The following is a 15,466-nucleotide window of genomic DNA, read 5'->3' as shown; positions in this document are numbered from 1 at the left end:
TGCAATTCTATTCTTTAACAGATTTGTGTTCATTAAAGTATCCACCAGTGACTGACATTCAGCAAACCTGCATTGATTTGTCCATGGTCTTACAAAACTGTCGCTTGGAACCTGGACGGAGGTGGTACTAAAAAAAGTACCTGTTAGCAGGTACCAGGGACTTTTTTTCGTAATGGAAAACCAAAAAAGGCGAGTAGAGTCGAGCAGGTACCATGTAATGGAAAAACGCCATTAGAAGGTTTGCTTGTCAGGACTCATGTATTTGTCTCAGTCAAAGATGGGAAGATGTTACATCCTGTCCTGCTGCAGCAATGTTCGTTGAGTTAAAATATAACACTGTTGGGAAATGCATCAACTGTGTCCAGACCATGCTATCTAGCAAACATGCAAATACATTTATTGAGCACGGAAAAGGTTTTTTGTTTGCTGAAACGCAATAATTCTTTTGCAAGTGTATAATGTATGTTCAAAATGTAATGTAATGTGCTTGCAAAATACAGCTCTCTGTGCTAAAAACATACAATTACTCGCTCAGGAATGAGGCACATATATAACGCCATAACTGCTGACTGAATAACTTTGTGTCTGAGAGAGGTAAATGATTACATTGTTCACAATGAAAGTGAGAGATTTACTTTCTGCTTGATTTGTTGTCCACATACAGTTTTACTCATTCAAATGAGCTCAGTTTTATTAAATTTTTTGTCAAAAAAATCATGTGCAAGGTCACCATCAAGACACAAAAATGCCAGAAATGAAATTTGAAAAGAAGTATGAACATATTTAATGAGACTTTATGCGGATAATTGACCATAAAGGTGAAGGGGCGACAAAGGGGATGGTGAATGAATCCTTTGAAAGAATAAAGACTATTACAGCATGTATCTTTTTTATTGTTGTAGGGACTGAACTAATATTTACCTCTGGTGGTTCTCAGGGGAATCAATTATACAGTACCAGTGTGGTTTGGACTGAATAATCATCATTGACCATAGTTGAATTTGTTTTGTAAAAAAAAAAGTTGGTTTCAGGTGATGATGGCAATTTGTATTTCATACTGTATGTGTATGTCATGTGTATGTTTCTGGGGCAACAGCACGGTCAGCACCTATCTATTTTGATTTTTTTTACACAAAATGTGAGAGGAGTGGGCCTTTAACATGACTTTTACAATAAAAGATGTGTCTTGTTACAAATCATTAATAGCCTTCAACTCGAAAATGCATGGGATTATGAAATCAGTGTTTACATCATCTAAGTTTAGGCTTGGTTGGGTAGACTATGCATCGACACAACAACCACAAAGACTTGTATGCATTGTTCCCTCCTTATTTATTCGTTCAGTGTATAGCTGAGTGATTGTGTTGTTTTTATTCCACAGAGGAGAATTCCTTTTATCAATTTAAAGAAAAGTCGTCCTTATAGTGAGTGTTTTTATTTTTTATTTTATTTTTTTAATTATTGGACTTCTTGATTCTGGAGCGAACAGGACTAAGTTCAACCCTTTGGTACCATGAAGTGTATATTTTGTGCATTGGAGCTGTATCACAGGTTACAGTGCACATCATCGTCACAGGTCCAAAGCAAAATCTGACATGGAGCCCTCATTCAAGAGAGGACTGTAACCACTGTTTTGATCCTTCATTCATCCTATAGCCTACATGCAGCAGTGACGACACGGTGTCGCTGTACTCATTCCGAAGCACGTTTGATCCTGGATGCAGGTTTGTAATGTCGATCAAAAATCAGCTGGCATGAAGGTGCATTTGGAGACAATGAGGAATTTAGTACTGGTATTTCATTTTTTCCTCCCATTTCAGAAAACATCAGATCCTGATTAGTGGACTGCAAATTCTTGTCTCGTTACTTCTGAGACTCACATGAATATTTACTGTATTGTGTGAATTTCCCTTTACAGTTTTATTATTAACCGATTTTAATCATTGTAATTTAAAACGGGGAATGATTATCAGACTACCCCTTTAATGGCCGTTTAAAATAATAATAATAATAATAATAATAATAGCCTAATAATAATAATCAGAATAAATATTCCAGCATTTAAATGAAACGAATCACTTGGTGAATACTCCTAACCTTCTCTTTATTAGTAAATTAATGAATTTAAAAACATTTAATAAGAAATGTTGAGATGTGTTAGTTTCTCGTATTACTTTCGTTTAAAATATTACCAGAAAATATATTTTTTTTAAAAACCTTATAATTGCCTACTTCATACAGTACAATGGTTTTGATACTAAATCTAGTAAATACCTTGTGCAAAGACGGAAGTAGCGTGTGGGAGGAGCGAATATCCGATATTTGAGACATCATTTATGTGGTAAAAAATAAAATAATTTTAGTTTACGTTGGGTTCGGTAATACATGTGCTTTATAAAGGCATAAACAGCGAGCATGTGCTGGAAAGTCTTCTGATAGATAGGCTATATGTTGTTGAGGTGAAGTGAGTGGTGAAAGTGTAAGAAACAAATTACATCTCTCCTCGATGTAAAAGAAACAAAATGGACGTAAATGCTGCACGTGCCACCACGATAAGTGGCACTGAACCAAATGGCTTTTTCTTTTTGTAAAACTCAGTTTTTGGGGATTTTTTTTTTTTTGGGAAGCAGCATTTGGTTGGGTTCTTTCAGTGTGTAGGTGTCGCCCTCTGCTGCTACGAAAGTGGCATTGCAGTTGTATTGTAGTTTGAGCAAATGTTAAACACTACTGGAACATACTGTACAGTCAAATCAGTACTCTAAAGGCAAATAATGTTACTGGGTGTAATTCAATGTTGTAGGTGACAAAAGGTGCATTATCATTTGAAGGTGACATAGCAAACGTTGTGGCACTCTACCCCTGTGTACAGTAATCCCTACATTAACACTTAGAGCAAGTAGCTTTTTTGTTTTTCTTCTCTCTTTCACACACAAATACACATCAAAAGACATAGATTCCATCAGATGCAAAGATAATTAACAAATAAGATTACATTTTTCATGAACACTTGCAATCACAAATCATCTAAAAAAAAATAGCCGTTATAATTCTATATCTTGATGATCTTCAATGATGATCCCTTTAAAACATAAAATAATGCAAAAAAGCATCTCTAATATCAGTGCTTAATAAATACAAAGAGGAAAAACATCTCAGAAAGTACGACAATGATTATACAATTAAATCGGGATGCACCAATTCCAGATTTTTGGGGTTCGGCCGAATACCGAATACACTGGTTAAGATTCTGCCGAATCTGAAACCGAATACCGAATCCTACTCCCATCCTAAGTCCATTAACACAGTAAACACATTGATGAAGTAAACAATGTCCACAGCCTCTAAAATAGTTAAATGTAATGACTTAATGTTGAATTCACACGTTCTTTTCACATCGTAGGAAAGGACATCGCTATCGCCAGATGAGTGACAATTTTGTTTGGCAAATTTTTGCTAACCAGTGTATGAAGAAGGCATGTTGGGTGGGTGAAATTAGAAAGCTAACGTTACGTTAGCTAACGAGCAGCAGCCGGCTGTTCGGTCGCTCCACTCCCACCGTAGGGAGACTCATTTGCTGAGAGAATGGCTGACAGCCCGGGAGAGGCACTGTCTGCTTAACACAAGTTTTTAGCTGTGATTGTCCTTCCTTTGCCGTTCCTGAAGTTGCTGCATTTTGGCTGCTGTCTGTAGATTCCTTCATGCACAACTCATATTCTTTCGGATGTTTCATACGCAAATGTTTTAACAGCGGCGATGTTGTGTATTGTTTAGGGTCCTCGCCACCACGAGACAAATCGGCATTGCAAATTGAACATGTAGCTCGACTTGAATCGTCTTCTTTTGACTGAAAGTACTGCCAAACAACACTTTTTCTGCTCACGAGTTCCATTTTCACCTTCTCACAGCCTGCTGCATTGAATGGTCTACCTACGTAAACGCCTTCCCGTAATCAACAGTGGCGTCATTACGTCGACCAGCGTAGCGCGTGTAATGCAAGTGTAGGGTTCGGCAGAAACTGAACCCCGTCAAAAAGCCCAATATTCGGCCAAAGCCGAATCTCCTATTCCCTGTCATTAGTCAGAGATAATATTGCAACTCAGTCGGCTCTGTCAGTTTCTTTAGCAGAAGCCCTCCACACCCTCCTCAGCTGCAGTCTCATCTGAGGGATTAGCCAGAAGATTCTCTTAGGTTTTACCCCAAAGATACTTCGATCACAAGGACTCTCACACTCGCCTGTTCACTTTCTCACTCTCTCGCACTGTGTGTGTGTGTGTGTGTGTGTGTGTGTGTGTGTGTGTGTGTGAGAGTGACAGAGATGGAAGTGGAGTTTAGTTTATCTGTGCTATCAGGGCCCTGCCTTTAGATGCTTAAAATATTAGTAAAACACCTTGGAATCCTGAGATGTGGTTGCTTGTTTGACTTTTAATAGGATAGGAAGTACTTTACTCTCCTGCCCTCCCTCTCACCCCTCCCTCTTTGTGTGAGTGAGGATGGTGTTGGATTCATACTATCTCTCCCTCTGCTCTCTTCTTCACAGTGACTATATCATAGAGGAGAAGAATGCTGTTTTACAGAAGAAAGAAAATGAGGGGTTTGGCTTTGTCCTCCGGGGAGCCAAAGGTGAGATACACATATACACACACACACACACAAAATTCTAAGGTTTGGCAGAAACCGAACCCCGTCAAAAAACCCAATATATATATATATATATAATAAATCCGAAGCCTCGATTCGGCGGAATATTGGGCTTTTTGACGGGGTTTAGTTTCTGCTGAACCTTAGAATATTTTTCCACCGAACCGAACCCTACGCTTGCACTACACGCGCTATGCTGGTCGACATAATGACACCGCCATTGATTACGGGAAGGTGTTTTACGTAGAGTGGACCGTTCAATGCAGCAGGCTGTGAGAAAGATCTGTGATATGCTATGTGTTCCCTTCCTGTTTTACTTTTGTAATCAAACCATAGAACAGTGTACATGTGACATGATGTAGCACAAGTAGAGAAACATCTATCCTTTCACTCTTTATAGTGTTTTTTAACATACTAGTTGAAAAACACTAGTTGAAGTTGAAAGGGTTGCACTAAGTCATTTGAATGTAAGGACTGTTTAGATCCTATTTTCTTAATGTATCGCTCCTTTCATTAGAGAGCCCTACTTTGTCCTCTTATCTCATCAATATCTCTCTCAAATTTAAGTCAGGGAAATTTCCAAATGCATGGGAAATTGGCCCAAATCATCCTACTATCCAATATCACAGTCGGTTTCTTATGCTATTGCCCAACTAAAACAATGGAAGTGTTGTTTGGAGAAATATATCCAATGCTTCTTTCTACAGAGCCTCCTGGTGGCTTGGCTGGCTATATCATATAACCTTAACGCCCTCGTTGGAGTCCATCCTGGAATCTCTATGCACAAGAAGAAAAACTCAGTGACCCAAAAAACAACCTTTATGTAAAAAATAAAAGGTTAGGTGTTGTAAATGATGTGGTATCTTTCTGCCTTAATTGTACATTGTTACAGCATGAGAGTGGATAGTGTTAGATTTAGATGCCAGGGTTTGCCTGTGTGAGCTCCTTGTTGTTGGATGCTGACTGTGGTTGGTTGGGAAGTACGAGCCCGTTGCCTGCAGGGTCACAGGTGCACAGTATCCAGTGGTTGTTGTCCTGCTCGGCTTTGTGGGAGTCCAGGAAGGTGTGAGCCGTCATCTCATACTCTTTGCCATAAGTGGTCCTGCAGGGACACAACTGTTACATACAGAACAACAGTGGGCATGCAGGCATTGTAACATGACTTTTAGCTGCCATATTGCAGTCCCTTATCTTTTGAGTGGCTGTAAGGAGCTGACTGCAACAGAAGTGAATCTACATGGTGTATTTCTGCGACATTTTGACAGGACACTGATTTTTTTAAAGCACCCATATTATGCTCATTTTCAGGTTCATAATTGTATTTTGAGGTTGTACCAGAATAGGTTTACATGGTTTAATTAAAAAAAAAAAAAAACATATTTTTGTTATACTGCACATTGCTGCAGCTCCTGTTTTCACCCTGTGTCAGGTCTCTGTTTTTGCTATAGAGTGAGACCTCTCACTGCTGTAACATCTTTGTTGGCAGTCGCACATGCGCAGTAGCTAGGTAAGGATCATATCAGCTAGCTAGCTGTTTAAACAACTTTGTTCAGTTACAAGGCAGGATGAGCCGGGAGACTTCTTCTAAATGAGGGCACACTTCCAACTTTGTGTGGAATACCTGCAGCCGAGGGACATGTAAGTAGTTCTTTTGTAGATTATGGTGATTACTAGTGTGTGTTGTAGCAGCGTTTTGCCATTGAGAACGAGCTAGCATGCTAGCGTTAGCCGATTTTGAACAGCTCACCCGGAGACTGAAGGCAGGACACATTCAGAAACCCGTATCTCACTCAAAACAGCATGGATGTTTTTTTTCCAAGTTTGTATGCGTGTGGAAGCACCAGACACAAAATAACTAAAATAATAATCCCAGAAAAAGTGAATTTTTCATAATATGGGCACTTTAAGATACATCAGATCTTTTGGGTTAGGAAAGCTGATTTGTCTCAAGCTAAAACTCACAGTTGCCTTGGAGTTGACTGGGAGCAGAGATGGGTTTTTCATGTCACTGTAAAAACAAAAGCCTTATTAGGCTGTTCGCTTTTACTTATAGTTAGCTCACTTAAATCCACATTGCAGTTTTCTTCTTTTGATATATGTCTTTTTGTTTATCACACATTTGGCTATTATTTGTGCCAACTCTGCAGTGGACCTCAAAGTTGACATCGGACATTGAAATGAAAAGCCTTAATATTGCATTTAACACAGCAGCTTATGGTTTGTGGTTACTTCTAAAAGGAAAATGGAAAATACCAAAGGACGTGATCACCCAGAACAGCAAGAGCCTGGTTTGTCTTGCAGTGTATTATCAACACGCTCACATTAGCCTGTAAAAAAAAAAAAAGTTACCGTTACAGATTTAAAAGAACACAGAAAATACTGATGTTGTGATGTAATATTTAACCATGAAGATACGGTAAAGGCTTACAGGGACAGGCTGACCCTCATATTCAAGCCTCTCCTGGGGTTCAAAGTGAACTATCTTCCACCATGAAAGGAAGGAACTGCCGTCATCCAAGTTTACTTCTTGTAACCGGGACATCTTCGCACACTTCAAATGAAGTCACAATAATATGAGACTGACAATTGTAGACATTTAGTGAAAAGGACAAACATAACAGCTGCATTCTGCGTTTTATTAAGCTATGCATGTAAGATTTCTGCAACTCCGCTTTGTTTAAAGTCTGTTGGTGGTTGTTCTGTATAATGTATTGATGGTCTTAATATCTAATAAATAATTCTTGTTAAAACTGGATCTACCTTTTGAAAACTTCGCAGGTCACTTGTCAAGTAAAGCTGAGGAAAGAAAGGAAGAGAAAAAATGTAAACACAAGTGACACACTAAAGATGAGATTTGTTGTTTTTTTTCAGAAGAAAGGCACAATGTAAAGTAAACCACATTTGCTGTTTAAAAAAAACACTATCTCACAGAATCATGCCAGCTTGTTGTGTTTGACTGAATGAATAGAACACGTGTTCAATAAACTAAATTACTAAAACATAGCCTCCAAGCCCAGAACAGAGATAACCTTGATCCATGATAACAAGTTTCATAATTAGGGATATTGTCTTAAAATTTAAAAAGCTTCCCTCAGAATGTTACACAAATGTTTTCACTGGCTGTGTAGTACTCAACAAACACATGCAAACTCAACTCTATATATATATATATATATATATATCTATATATAGATATATATATACATATATATATATCTATATATAGATATATATATATATATATACATATACATATATATATAGTGTGTGTGTGTATGTATGTGTGTGTGTGTTCGTGTTAGTTTACTTACTCCCCCAGCAACGCCACTTGTTGTTTTTAGGGCAAAACTCTGCTCAAAATGCAGAGTTGATCCTTCAGGACTGCCATCTACACTGTAGTCACACAAGCAGCATTACACTTTTACATCTGGGAGTGTTACCATGTGTGTTGAGGTGTATGTTGATGTAGTTAAGCGTGTTTGTGTATGTACCTGGTAATGATAAAGGCAGTGCGCTTGCAGGCCTGAATGCCTTTTCCTGCACTGACTCCACATGGGGCTTGAATGCTAGGCGCAGGAATCCTCGTCAAACTGTTAATGTCTGCGTTAATGCCCAGTGCACTGCACTCCCTCTTTGTTCCTCCCACGTTCACCAACATCACAACATCCCCAAAGTGCAATATTCCATCATTTGTCACAGTGAGATTCACCTACACAATGGTTACAAAACACCGTAATCATTAGTATTGCCATCCCTATCGTCATTGTGATATTATTGTTGTTATTAATTTGCTTAAACTCTTTTTACCGGTGTCAAAATGTTCTGTTTGAGGAAGTCTACTTTCTGGGCAGTAAGCTCACCCCTCTCTTTTTTCTCCAGATACTCTTTCATTGCATCCTGAAAAAACATCAACAGATACAATCTTTATTCTTGACTACGTCCCCACGACCAAACCACTGCTGGTTATAAGTAAAAAATATCTTCAATAAAGAGTTGGAACAAGCCAATACAGAATCTATATGATAGGCTACTGTCAGACAATGTGAAATAAGAATACATTTTCAACCTTAAAACATAAAAGGGGGACGTGGCTGGATCTTTAAAGGAATGTTAACAATGTCACGGTATCATAATTAGGTTAATTTCCAGTCATGTTCTTGCTCTAAACTCCTTAAATAGCAGTATGATAAACACTGAATCTTCTTTTGTCTTATGTATTGCATGTGTAAATAGAAATTTACAATTTACAGATAAAGCCACCTAGATTCCCCCCCCCAATTTCCAGCCAACTTCAAGGCACTGAAAACACACACACTTGCAGGGTTTCACCATGAGATGGCGCTTTCTTCACAAAAACAAAGTAGTACAAACACATCGAGTAAACCAATGAGTGTAAGCAGTTTAAGGCAAGCTACTTGGAAAGTGTAGCTAGTGAGTGAACTAAGCTGCCATTTATTGTACATTAAATTATGCTTCACTACACTGAAGTTACCCCCCAGACACATGTAGCAAGCTAAGCTAGAGTAACACAGCAAAAGTAGTTCACTAGCCTACATCAAAGTTATTTTTAGTTTTTTAGTGAGCCAACTTTATTCCAAGTCAATACTATCTATTATTGTTATTATTTTAACGATGTAAACTAGACTACAGTTGGACTTTGGCGACACTTATCTTCCTGTTAACTGTTCTTATAAAATCTGATACAATGTTGCCAAACAAAAACAGTTTGCAGTTAATTATTAACCAGCCTTATTATCACCCCTTCTATTGTTTATTTTTGTAGGCTGTTACTAGTGAAACTTAATAGCTACCTAGCTAACGTTAATGATAACCTTAACAGCCAGTAACGTAAGCCAACCTGCTTTTCTTTTGTTTTAATAACCGAGATGGGTAACAAATCGCTTTGCAGACATCATCTAGCTAGCTAATAGGTGTAAGCATGTGCAAACACCTTCACTTGTAAACTTGTGTTTAGCTACATCTTGACGCTAGCTGTCCGTCCGATTTCCATTGACGTTAGCTATGCTAACGTTAGAAATTAGCTAGCTAGCTAACGATAAAAGTTGAGAGCTTTATTTTGAAACAAACCTCCTCTAAGTGCAGGTCCTCATTCCAGTTTCCGATTCTCACATTTGTGCGATAAGTTCTCGTATGAGCCATTCTGGCAGTACTACTGCCAAAGTGTACTAATAATATAATACGTTATACTACTTTTGGCGATGACCTGTTAAACGTAGCTAGCTTAAGCATGGTTTGTGTAGTGGTTTCTATGGTAACTGATGGTGACGGACCAACTGACTGCTCCTCTTCTGTCAGTTGATTATCGCGAGAGGGCGTGCTGGTACACGTTCAGCCCCGATCTGTCTGGCTGACAATAGGAGACTACTGATATCTAGAGTCAGTCAGATCTCTTGTGCTTATTCTGCCTCCCACGCGTGCAGGACAAGCTCATAAAAAAATACTGACACATATACAGTTTTAAATACAACACACATACAGTAGCCTAAGTCACAGTCTAAAAACATTTCCTGTAGTGCTTTAGCTTTGCATGGATGTGCCCCACCAAGCACACACATAGAAGCACATACCCATACATGTGGGATTAACATGATGTCATTATAATCATAATTATTCACAACATACAAAAATACAAAAACAACATATTAAAGAAGTCTTCCTCTATTTTTAATTAGGAGTAGTAGTATGAGATGAGTTGTTATAAGTTCCAAAAACCCTGCCGTTTCAATCAGTTTTTGTAGCCTAAAATAGTCATTCACAATTCCTTCAGAAATAATATTAGTAGTTACTCTTTTTATTTAAAAAATGCAATTACATTCAGCAATTCAGGCTGAATGTGTTACTGTGTCTCTGGTTCTGTCTGTCTAAGTGTCAGTGGCCATTGGCCCGGTCTCTGGCTCCAGAGCTGTTTGTGTGACTCAATTTGTGGTATCTTTCCTCTGGTGAGTCACTGTCATTTTCCTCTTCATCGCTCCGGTCGTCGCCTTCCAGCTGCAGGATGAAAATGAGCCCAAGAGAAGAGGTAGAAAATGAGGGTGACCCAAAAACTCAAAACTTTTAGAATTTGCATAGTTTGCATACATTTCTTTCCTTCACCTAAATGAATGTACACACAGAAACACCTGCAAACACACCTCGCTGAAGATAACCTTGCAAACCATTCGTGATATGAGAACAGCCCAGTAGAGGTGGAGTATCTGAAGAACCAATAACATCACATTGAAGAAGTAGTAGCCAAAGAAGGGAGCAAACTTCTCCACTGGGTACACCCATGTACAGTGAATCAACCTGTAGAATATATGGACTCATAATATTTTTACCCCACATTACAGTGAGATCTGCATCATGCATCATGCTGCCTCCTTCCACTTTACACACTTACCAGAAAGGAAAAATGACAAGTCTTGTCAGCATAAAGAGAACTGTAAACACCACAAACATGACTTTAGCAGTCTGGTGCCACTTTGCGTAGTTGAATACCTTTGCACCCTGTGAGATAAAAACAGAGAACACAATCACTTTTTTTCTTCTAAAGGAATAGTTCATAGTCCGTCATAAAGTTGCTGGCTGCAAGCATGTTTGCTTTTGATAATTAGTTTGAATCATGTAATATTCCACATATAAGAGGGATATTTTTTCATATGCTTATATGGGAGGTTGACACCTCAACCTGCTTTATAATAATAATAAAAATACATGGTATCTCACTTTTTACATTTGAGACCTTTAAGTCAGTCTGTTGCTGCAGAACTGTGACAATGCAATGCACAGTTATCTTCTAACACTTTACAGTATGACACAGTATGACAATAGGTATCACGTAGATTAGCTTGTACATGCACTGATGTAAAAAAAACGGCGATGACCTCTAGCAGTATGTCAGCGGAGTCATGGACTGCCATCACAAGGGTTCCGATACGGATGTAGTTTGAAATCCAGGAGAAACTTAGAAGAGTCAGTGTGGCTATGTGATGAATCACCTGCTCTTTGAAGTCCTACACACATACACATGACAGGTGTGTGTATATGACACAAAGACATCTCCAATATATTCCATCTTTATAACACAAAGGGAAAATACAGGTTTTGTTTTAAAATTAATATTGGAAAACTTTGATTTTATACATCTACACACATCAGCACACTCACCTTCCGTTTTACATCAAATGTGAGGCTGAGGAGCAGAGAAAGGTAGAAGCCCGTTTCCAAGAGGTAATACCAGTACTGAGATGGCAGCATGGACTGCATGGGCACATAGCACATGCATACAGATGTATATCATACTGCATACTGTAATATTGTATAAGCCATCCTGATAGCAATGGCAAAAAGACTTACCTGTTTAGGGAAGCCTGCCCAAACCTCCTTCATATTATAAAGCCAAGGTTTCTACAGACAACAAAAACAGAGAGGGAGAGGAGTGTGTGTGCCAAATGTTGGCCAACAAGCTCATTTATGCTTGTCTGCCATGTCAATTGCATGAGTGTGTGACAAACCCAAACATGAGATAAGAAGAGATACAATAAGCTACACATACAGCATATTGCAGTGAAATCAGAGTGGTACACCCAAATAATAAGGCAAGAGAAATGCCCCACAGCATGCAGAAGAGCACATTTGTGCAATGGAAAAATAAACTGACACAAGAGATAAATCCTGTATTAGAAACAGTGATGAAACATGCCAACAAGCCAAAGTTACTTACATCATAGAGCGCTAGGACTCCGCAGACGAATGCAAAAAAATAAAACACACATCTCCAACTGTTGACAGACAAGAACAGTAATGTCACATATTTAAATGTACACTCTTGTTCTTACATCAGTGCATATTCACAAACACACACACACAAACACACACACACACACACACACACACACACACACACACACACACACACACACACACACCTGGCCTCGCAGAACCTCTTGTGAAGCCCTGGACGCTCCTGATTCCTCCTCCTCTTGAACCACACTTGAACTCTCCTTTCTGGCCAGCTGGTCTTCTTACACAGAGACCTCACATCAGCCTGAGACACAAAGGAAACAATCATATTGTTACACTCTTTCCACCCCAGCATGCAAACTCTCTAAATTATGTTTTAATATCTGATGAGCAATGCTTGTTTCCTCACCAACAGAACAACTTAATTCTTGTTAATACCACACACACACACACACACACACACACACACACACACACACACACACACACACACACACACACACAATGCTATGCTATATGTCATATGTGTGACTATTGATTGAGATTACTGTATGTGAACAACAATCACCTTTGTCTTTCAGTGAAATTCCCATTTTAACATACAGTACCTGTGATGGAGCCCGTGCTTGGCTGCAGAAGTAGTTTTCTAGGATGGGGCTTGGTTCTGCAGTGAGACGTACACTGTTCCTGACTCCCCAAACATTAGCCAGTGGTGTGGCCAAGAACCTGCAACAGCACACAAGCAACATTACAGTAAATGTGTGTCAGTATATCATACTGTGTAACACATTATCTGGCACAGCACAGCTTTCTTCTTTCTAAACAAATGTGGGCTCCATATATAAGGTTGCTCCACACAGCTTGTGCAACATAATGTCAGTATTCTTACAGTAAAACAGACAATTGCATATTCTCACCTCTCAAACAAGTATCTGACGAGGAGCAGGCCGAGGGCGCAGGGCAGAGCAGTGTAAAGTTGAGAGGCTTTAGCATAGACACGACCATCACTGTCCTCCAGATCGGACCAGGAGACATTTGCTGGCAGCCACAGACGCTCCCACCACAGCCACTCACTGACTGTCTGCAACATGCTGCCGGGAAACACAGAATACAGCCATGAAAAAAAAAACGTTTTTACAACCATGATGCAAAACATTTAGTTTCATTTTCAGGTTTTTTCTTTGAATCTAAAATTCTGAAAGTATTAAAGCAGAGTCTACTTGTTTCCAAGGCAGAACATGAGTTCACTGATATAATTAAATTCTGAAATACAATTTGACACTTTACACAAACAAGTGCATTTCTGTAAACATTTTTCATCTGCCTTTAACAAATGTTTGATTTTAAGACTCATTTTAGACTCTTTTTATTTTCATTAAGACTATGGGATTAATTATAGTACAAAACAATGTCAGCTGGCCAAAGTTTTGCGCATTCGCTGTAATTCTGTAGCAGCCAAACCATATATAATATACTGGAAAAACATGTTCTTTAAGCAGTTAAAAAACTACCTTCATAATGTGAAATTAAGGTCATAAAAAATTATAAATATATTCTGTGGCAACCTGATTTACTCACCGGGGCCACAGTATAACTCATATTAGTGTCCCTGGCCTGAACCTCAATGTTATTTAATCAGTCAGCATGGCAAAACAAGCATACATACTGTACCTGCAGGCAGTTTTGTCTTACCAACAGAAGAGGGGGAAGCTGAGGCAGAAGGTGGATACAGAAAGACACAGGAGTGTGTGTGTCCAATAAAGTAAAATATTTTGTGAAACCGACTTTAAAAATCTTCATTTCCATGCCTACAAAGAGATTGCATATTCAGTCCTTTGTTGCATCTTTACAGAATACATCCATTAAATGCACATACCTACACACATACACACACACACACACACACACACACGCACACACTATAACCTTCAGTATGCCCACCGTGAGAAGTACAGAGACCTGTCTGTGTGAAGCCAGTCTGTTACTAATGGGTTAGTAACAGATAAAAAAAATAAAGGTTTGTGTACTGCACTTATCCACATCAGATAACAGGCTTAAATAGATCCTATACGTATGTTCACTCTTTGTGGAGCCATTCTTCAAAGACAGCATAAAGAGTAACAAAAAAGAGGAAGATATTTACTTACGAGCAAATACTGTCCCTAATCTGTACAATGCACCTCATTGTGTGTGGGACGACAAGGCTCTGGTGAGCATGTTTTTTTTTTTATGAGCATGCGTGTAGTCGCTCACCTGGATAGAAACAATGGGATCCTTCCCTCCCACTCTGTCTGCTCTTCTTATCACACCCTGGAAGTTGCAGCAAGTCCTTTAAGGTAAGGTTAGCTCAGCACTGGAGCATTTTGTATTTTCAGCTGTAAATGTTAACCTGCAGCAGTCATTTCAGTGTGAAATAGTTTGCGTACCCTAACCTGCAAGAATTCCCGTGGAATGCTGCAAAGCCCCCACAAAGGCTCTATTCAGTGGTGGGGCAGACGAGGAGGAGCCAGTGCAGGTTAAAAAAGAACTTTCACACACAAAGAAAGAGAGTAAAACATCACTCTGCATAAATAGCTGCCTGTGTTAATAACAAACATATCAATACAAATTAAGAGACCTTACAATTAACTTCTTCGCTGCTCATTTTCTATAAAGAAAATTAGAATTTCCAATGTTTTTATACTTTTGCAGCAGAATATTGAAAATGTCAGGTTTCAGAGGGATATGAAAGTAAAGAAACACATAACTGAGCATCCATATTAAAATACAAGACACTGAATATTTTCTCAGTGTTTTATCATACACCAGAGGGGAGCAACAGAGACAACACAATAGGCCTATCAGTGTTGATACTGTCATCATCTCCCAATTAGGATTTACTAGTGACATGTAAGGAATGGTGTGTTGTGTGTTGTTAGTCTCGTGTTAACAACTTTGTTCAGCTTGCCATCTCTAAAAAAGAGATGATGTTATTTGACATCTCTTATATAAGCTGAATATGGGTCATTTCTTCACATAAACTGAAATATAATACTAATTATTAATTATTAATACTAATAATACAATTAATATAAAAAAATACAAT

The 15,466-nt window shown here is 38.7% G+C and overlaps 2 protein-coding genes across 4 annotated transcripts; both read right to left on the bottom strand.

Annotated features, from left to right (window-relative positions):
- Positions 1-5,439: 5,439 nt before the first annotated feature.
- On the bottom strand, positions 5,440-9,930 carry cfap161 (cilia and flagella associated protein 161). Of its 2 annotated transcripts, XM_078256069.1 has the most exons (9): positions 9,727-9,930; positions 8,446-8,535; positions 8,130-8,347; positions 7,950-8,031; positions 7,399-7,434; positions 7,067-7,189; positions 6,892-6,965; positions 6,601-6,646; positions 5,616-5,740 (listed from the first exon to the last, which is right to left on the bottom strand). In XM_078256069.1, the coding sequence occupies exons 1-9, from the start codon at positions 9,796-9,798 to the stop codon at positions 5,717-5,719; spliced, it is 765 nt and encodes a 254-aa protein (XP_078112195.1). In that variant the 5' UTR covers positions 9,799-9,930; the 3' UTR covers positions 5,616-5,716. The 2 variants fall into 2 exon arrangements, with proteins under 2 accessions (XP_078112194.1, XP_078112195.1); XM_078256068.1 differs by lacking the exon at positions 6,601-6,646 and having other exon boundaries at positions 5,440-5,740.
- Positions 9,931-10,308: 378 nt separating this feature from the next.
- Positions 10,309-14,840, bottom strand: cers3b (ceramide synthase 3b). 2 transcript variants are annotated; one of them, XM_078256067.1, is made up of 11 exons: positions 14,635-14,840; positions 13,299-13,472; positions 12,990-13,107; positions 12,567-12,685; positions 12,362-12,419; positions 11,995-12,045; positions 11,806-11,898; positions 11,523-11,651; positions 11,039-11,145; positions 10,791-10,944; positions 10,309-10,647 (listed from the first exon to the last, which is right to left on the bottom strand). In XM_078256067.1, exons 2-11 carry the CDS (start codon positions 13,469-13,471, stop codon positions 10,528-10,530), a joined length of 1,122 nt encoding a protein of 373 aa, XP_078112193.1. In that variant the 5' UTR covers position 13,472; positions 14,635-14,840; the 3' UTR covers positions 10,309-10,527. The 2 variants fall into 2 exon arrangements, with proteins under 2 accessions (XP_078112193.1, XP_078112191.1); XM_078256065.1 differs by lacking the exon at positions 14,635-14,840 and adding an exon at positions 14,529-14,615.
- Positions 14,841-15,466: the final 626 nt, after the last annotated feature.

This window comes from Sander vitreus, chromosome 8, assembly GCF_031162955.1.
Source record: "Sander vitreus isolate 19-12246 chromosome 8, sanVit1, whole genome shotgun sequence".
Lineage (NCBI taxonomy): Eukaryota > Metazoa > Chordata > Actinopteri > Perciformes > Percidae > Sander > Sander vitreus.
The sequence above is the reverse complement of the archived record's forward strand: the minus strand, read 5'-3'. Positions and strand labels throughout refer to the sequence as shown.

Coding starts and splice junctions, on each gene's coding strand:
- cfap161 (XM_078256068.1), bottom strand. CDS start 9,798: ATGGCTCATACGAGAACTTATCGCACAAATGTGAGAATCGGAAACTGG. Junction 7,435..7,949: donor CAAGTGGCGTTGCTGGGGGA/GTAAGTAAACTA, acceptor TTCTTTCCTCAG/CTTTACTTGACAAGTGACCT. Junction 5,741..6,891: donor CTGGGTGATCACGTCCTTTG/GTATTTTCCATT, acceptor GTGTCCCTGCAG/GACCACTTATGGCAAAGAGT.
- cers3b (XM_078256065.1), bottom strand. CDS start 14,566: ATGAGGTGCATTGTACAGATTAGGGACAGTATTTGCTC. Junction 12,046..12,361: donor GAGTCCTAGCGCTCTATGAT/GTAAGTAACTTT, acceptor TGTTGTCTGTAG/AAACCTTGGCTTTATAATAT. Junction 11,146..11,522: donor CCGCTGACATACTGCTAGAG/GTCATCGCCGTT, acceptor TTTATCTCACAG/GGTGCAAAGGTATTCAACTA.